General features: G+C 36.0%; 1 protein-coding gene across 1 annotated transcript in view; it reads left to right on the top strand.

Moving 5' to 3' along the window:
• Positions 1-879: 879 nt before the first annotated feature.
• The window catches only part of LOC113827238 (uncharacterized), a gene marked incomplete at its 5' end in the record, with an annotated part of 9,573 nt that continues 3,622 nt past the window's right edge, over positions 880-6,830 (top strand). The window contains 4 exon segments of the mRNA XM_070124440.1: positions 880-1,032; positions 1,640-1,781; positions 2,159-2,661; positions 3,112-3,272. Of these exon segments, the coding sequence (XP_069980541.1) occupies positions 880-1,032; positions 1,640-1,781; positions 2,159-2,661; positions 3,112-3,272 (959 nt within the window).

Genomic DNA, 6,830 nt, shown 5'->3' with positions numbered 1-6,830 from the left:
CGCAGTTTTCTTGAATACAGACGGAACATTCTATTTTGGGATGTACATCCATGTTTACACTTTCAGCTATCTACACAAATGCAATATGTTCACATTTGAGTATATTTATTTACCTGTATATGCATGAAAAATGGATATGATTGCACAAACAAGCATCTTTAGACAAGCAGTTACTATATCATCAAGTTTCAGATCTCTCACCACCCTGGAACATGCTCTTCTCCCACAATTTTTGCACAGTCTCAAAAGCTTTTCCTTCTAAGAGGAATATCAAAAGAACTAGGTATAAATTCAAAATGATATACTTATAGAAATATTTTTGTCATTGTCATTCCCCCTTTTTTCGTTATTGCCCTTTCACACTTTCTCGATCATTTCTTCTGTTTCCACATGAACTTTCTGAAGGTAAATGGTCTTACCCCTTTTAGACTGGCAGAGAACTACCACTCGTAATTAAACAAAAATGATGCCCATGTAATACTATAATTTGAGTTGTACCTTACCCTGGAGGCTTGTGACTCCCTTTATGTCTGGATGGGATTATGACTGTAGCAGGGAAAAGCTAGTCATCCACATAATGCATGGACTTACTTGAGTTGTGATTGTAGAGATGGATGAAATTTCTTAGCTTTTATATTGTATTAAGTATCAAAGTGTTTAGTATTAAAGTTTTTTTTATTATATATATATATATATATATATATATATATATATATATATATATATATATATATATATATATATATATATATATATATATATATATATATATATATATATGAGCTTAACTGTTAGTATTATTGGTATTATTTACAGGTAAATCATTGTAGTACATTTTATTCTGTTTAGTAATTAATACTTTCACTTATCAATTAACAGAGGATCTTTGAGAATCTCAGCTTCAGAGAAGTTGCAAGGCTAAGAGCAGTATGCAGGACTTGGGCAGACGTTGGAGCCAAGATACTAGAGAAACGCAGAAGACTGCACTACTTGACCATTCATCCTCACAGTATCCCCACCACAGAGGGGAAGGTGAGAACACTCATTGAAGTTATGTCCTGTTTTGTCATATGTGACGTGGGATATCTTAGACGTCAAATATTTTGTGTATATGTTGATAGTTTTTATCCAGTTTGTATATTTGATATCTGCTTGATAATTAAAGGAAAAAATTGACAGTAAATATGTGAACATAAACAAAATAGACATTTTGGGAAATTAAAGCCTTACTGTAGGCTGTAGATATGTCATCAAACATATCTGTTTAGAATCTTTATAGGAAGACGTAACGATATTTACAAAAACGTTGGCTTGTTTGTGACAATATTTACTGCAATTGAAAAACTGACGTAGACCAGCTGATTACAGTGTTTGCATTATAAATTATTTGGCAGAAATTCATTGCTTAATCATTGTTCATTGTAGTATACCAGGTTTAACCAACTTCAGTGTCTTCCCTTTCTTCATGGTACTAAAATTAATTTAGGGTGAAAAAAAAATACTAATAACAAGAAAAGAGTTCCCTGTGAATCCTTGTGGGAAACTATTTACTACCCAACAATACACAGCCAATTTAGGGTTTAAAGGGTCCTGCATCATATTGGTGGAAGAAATGATTCAGAATTTTCCTTTCTTTCAGGTGACCATTGGTGAATTATCTCCAAGCAGTTTATTTGAAGGATTTTTTGAGCACATTGTTAGCAGACCACGATATTGCATTGGATTCTGCAATGAAGATTGGTTGAGTCGCACTGACATCTTCAGCAAAAAAGGAGAAAATGGTGTGTAATTTGGTGCTTTCTTTATTGGTTTATCACTTAAGTGAACATTGAATATAAGAAAGTACTTCTCATCTTGAAAATTAGAAATGAAGTGAATTGTTGTAAAACATTTAAAATGTAAATAGAGAAATGCAGGCCATAGAAATAGAAAGCAAATATACAGTTGATCACTAAAGTAGATAGATATAAGTTATTTTCCTTTCTCTATTTTTATTTGATAATTTATTTAAACTTTAAAAAAAAATTCTGGATGTCAAATTATTGTTTGTTTGTTTTTTATTTGCTTCCATCACAGTCCAATAGATTCTAATTCCTGTTGATTATATTCTTCAGATTTTTCTGAGTGTCTTTTGATTGATGCTGGTTTACCTCAACAGGAAAACTTACCCTCGCTCAGTACCTCCATGGATCTCTGCCCAAAACGTGTGAATTTGGACTGTTCTCGGCCACAGGAATCATTGGCACTGTTGAAAACAATTATCAAGGACATTGGTTAGAATCGGCTAACAATCTCAATCACATAATTCTCTCCTTTCTGCACGATGAAGAGAAAGATGGACAAAAGGCCAAAAGAAGCTGCCGGCGTCGTAGCAGTGATGAGATTCAGTCCAGGGAAGATCTCGCAGAATCGGCATCCCCCGTAGTGTCTGATCAGAGTGCGAGTGCTTCCTCCAATAACTCAAGTCAAGCCTCAGCTGCTAGTGCTAAAGAGGAGGCGAATGTTAAAAGGTCCCGGGTTGGTTACAGTATTGAAGTAGAGGCTAGATGGAGTACATCATTGCGACAAGCAGATGCTGTGTCTTTACTTTTGATACCACACCATCCAGGGGTGAAGTTGAAGTTCTTTAGCATCAGCATGGAGAGCTTTCTAAAGAGATTTGTAAGTATTATTATTGCTCTGATTTAGTAACATTGTAGAATATAGCTAACAATATTATAGAAGCTTTGAAATGGTTACTCAAGGGTATTGTACGAGCACCATTGCAGTTATGTGTCCTGTTATAGTTTCCTAATACATATAATATCACTCCCATTATCTCCTTTTTTAACTTGTGTGATAATAAGACACTTCCTAGATTCATTGAATTATTTATTGATAGGCTTTATTTGAAAATTTTACTCTTAGTTTTCCAGAATTGTGATGTGAGCTAAGTTTTGCTTCAGTGGTGTCTTGTTTCCAATAAGTTTGTGATTAATCTATCTGTTAGTTTTTATTTGAAATTATCTAGAAATAATTTATAAAATAGTTGCAGAAGGTATCACCAACCTCCAGTTTAGGAAACACTGACTCAGAAGGCAGTATGTTAAAATGTGATCATTTTTATTTTAGCGGTCAGGAAGAGCACTGAATGATGTGACAGTATCTCCAGAAGAGTTCAACAAAATGACAAGTATGACACCTGAAGATGACTTGAAAGCTCTTCTCCTGTTTGATCTTGGTGCAGATGAGGAGACATTCACAGATGCCTTTTTGCAGGCAGCCCTTGAAAGGTAACGATATCCAACTGGTGATTATTTCACTGAATATTTAGTAACGGCTCTACATATTTCCTTTGTTTTTTTTACCATTGTTTTGTCCTCTGTCCAGTCTTGTCTTACCCTTCACTGGCATGGATCCATCTCTTCTGTTCTTTCCTTTTTTCATCCTTCATATTTTATCAGGCAAGCCTGACATATTGTTTCATAAAGCCTCTCTTAGCATATATCCATTTGACTTCAACCAGTCATAAACCACTAAAGGGGTAAGCATAACTCATGTGAATGAGGCCTCTTCACAACTGGGGGATCCATCTGATCCCGATCCAGCCCAAATCAGTTGTTCCAAAGTGATGGTTCTTTCCCATGAATCAGTGCAGCTGATCATAAATTGAAGCACAAAATATATGTAAAGGTATTTTAAACTTTATTCAGCCAAATACTTTATTTTACTATTATAACCTTGAAAGAATACAATTGGCCTACACAAAAGATGAGTGAGAAAGCAACGAGGCAGTGTTGTGGATATTGGAACTGGAGCGGTATGAAAAAAACATGGCTGAAGCAATAGATATTATTTTATTATTACAAAAGTAATTGTTGGGTCCCCAACAGCAGCCACCAGCTACAATAGATATTACACAGAAAGGAGGGTGTTTGACACTCCAATGGAACAAAACAAAAAAGTTTGAATTAGTGAATGTAGAAAATATACTTTTGTTCCATTTCTAGTCCACACACACGCAAAAGCAGACATTGGACTACATTTATAGCACCACCCTTCTGCATTTTTTCATCTTCCTCCCTCAGTTTCTTCCAATATGTTATAAGACTTCACACACAAGAGATACTTGAAAGTTTTTGATCACTGCAGCATTAGGTTTATTTGAGGGGCAATATCCTGTGTGTGTGGCTTTTAGACCCAGTCCATACAGACACTTACACAAAGTATGAATACTCCTTGCCTCATGTTTGAAATTCTGCAGATACTTTTTTGTTGTTTAGCCATTTTCTGAGGTCTTGTTTTTGTCATTTGATATATTGTATCAAAATGGTAATATGCTGTGTAAATGCACAGGAAATGGTTCCTGTCCATGGACTTCTCCCTGGAGACAGCCCTTTCCCTGGCATGGCTCACAGAGGGTGCATTCCAACTTCATGGACCGATGGAAATTCTGCAAGAGCGTACAATTAAGCCTATTCTTTAAGGCCACTGAGTCAGTCTCCCTCCAAGTGCTTTGTGCGCTCCATATAACCCAGTTCGGTCATCCTCTACTTAGCACCAATATCTCATGGCAAGATTTTCCAGTCTGCTCCTCTGCCAAATTTCTTCATGATAAGACCTCTCCATCACCCAGAACCATTTAGTTAACCCCAAAGAACTACAGTGAACATGTCTTTGATTGGGAAAATTGAACCGGTTAGTCACTTAGATTCACCCATCTTCTGGACACTGTATACAGCAACTATCCTGAGCTTGACCATCTCACTTCTGTGAACAACTGACACAATTTTGATACCATTGAAGGTACTATATACCTATTGGACTGCTGCCAAAGTCCATAGCTTCAGACTTTCACCTGCAGGTCTCTTTGCATGTACTTGCACTTCACCTACACCATGCAGTGATATTGATATGCTAAGTAATGCTGATGAAAAAGGATAGAAGAACTAACCTAGTATGAAGCTCATAACTTTTACCAAGCATGCTTGTATTGCCCACAAGATTAGTGATGGCCTTCAAGGATGAAGGATGGTTACATGCCATGCCCTAGGTCGCCGGGCATGGCAAGTACATACATGCCATGCCCATTGTGTGTGTGTTGAATTTAGTAATTGTTTATACATATAGATGGCTCCACGAGTACTGTCACCAATGTGCCAGCTACAAGAAGTACCTGTCTCACTTGTTTACCCTTTTCCTTGATTTTCAATATTTTTTAGTATTTAAAACTGTTGCTAGTAATGTCAGTAACAATATAGTAATTATAATGCTTATAACAAAAATAACAGTGTCAATATTGATAGCATTATTGAAATAAAAGCATTTTCCCGCATTTTCAAGAAAAAGTAAGGTTGGAAGATCTATTAATTGACTCCTTTGTGGCTAAGCATTGGCAGAGCCATTTATATGTAGAAACATTTAACCAAGCATTGCCAAAGGGAACACACCATTTTCCCATCGACTTTGGGTTAAATTGACCCAGCTTATATTCCAAAGGTGCTAACACAGCCATAGCTTGGACTATCACTGACAGCATGCTTGTCTACTTGATACAAGAGCATCCCTGTTTGTCAAGGATATATACCATACTTGATACAAGAGCATCCCTGTTTGTCAAGGATATATACCATGGCCCCTAAAACTCTCCAAAGTCTCCACAGATACCCTCAGGAGAGGACTCATATATTGAGAAAATATTACAAATTAAATGTCAATTATTTGCTTCAACTTTCATGGGCAGGCACCATCAGGAGGACTCCTGTTGTTGTCTGCCACTTGCAGGTATTGGATCAGTAAATCAAACCTTTCCCTCATCATGACTAAAACCCATGATAAGCTTGCAAATACAGAGGCAAAGACAATTAAAGAAGGCAAAGTAAGCAGTGCTAAAGAGAAAAAAATCTAATCGTGTTTAGAGTACACAAGGCATGTGGGGGAAAATCACATTGAATGTAAGGTAACATTAGTTTGCCTCTTGGATGAGCACATCCATGAGTTTTTAGTTGACAGTTTTGGAGTTTATATTCATTAAGGTTTGCGTTAACCCCAAGGCATCCAGAGAATTCTAAAAGTTGATTTTTTTTTTTTTTTTTTTTTTTTTTTTTTTTTCTTTTTTACTTTTTTGTCATTCAAACAGGTTGTCTAGAAGTGTTACATTCCCAAATTTGAGTGTGAAACTCTGACAGCATTTCATCAAAGTCCAGACTTGTGTTGTTTTGGGATGTGGGCCAGTTTGAAATTGCTGTGAGAGTTGGTGCTCTTAGGATGATGACTCCTTGGCAGATATACTTCATAGAAAGACAATGGTGAGGGAGCAGCTGAGGTGGAAAGCCATGCCATGTCACTTATGTCACTACCAGGTGATATCTTTGTAAAGCTATAGTCAGCAAGGAGTCAGTCAATAGACCTAATTAACCTCCCTGTTGTTATTATAGATATTGTTTTTAGCAATAACAGCTAATGGAACTTAAAACGTAGAAATGCAAAGGTTGAACAACATATCAGGCAACCAGGTTTTATAGGTTGTGTGTTTTCACACAATTCATTGAGTAGGGTTGGCACATTTTATCAAGTATACTTATTAACTTAATCACTTTATCACTTTGTGATACAACATTTATGAAACCATTTGTGTTAGCAAAATCATAATAACATGAATTTTAGAGTACATTTAGACATTCTTACAGGGAGATCAGTGGGAAAACAACTTTCCTATTTGGCAATAATCACTTGATGTTTGACAGGTTGGTGATGATGATTATCAACATACTGCATTCAGTCAGTAAGCCCCAATCTTGCATTTTTGCCTTGAAAAGATGTTGATGATGATTTTAAAAATAATAATAATA

This window comes from Penaeus vannamei, chromosome 8 (genome assembly GCF_042767895.1).
Source record: "Penaeus vannamei isolate JL-2024 chromosome 8, ASM4276789v1, whole genome shotgun sequence".
NCBI classification, from domain to species: domain Eukaryota; kingdom Metazoa; phylum Arthropoda; class Malacostraca; order Decapoda; family Penaeidae; genus Penaeus; species Penaeus vannamei.
This window is presented reverse-complemented; position numbering and strand designations above follow the sequence as displayed.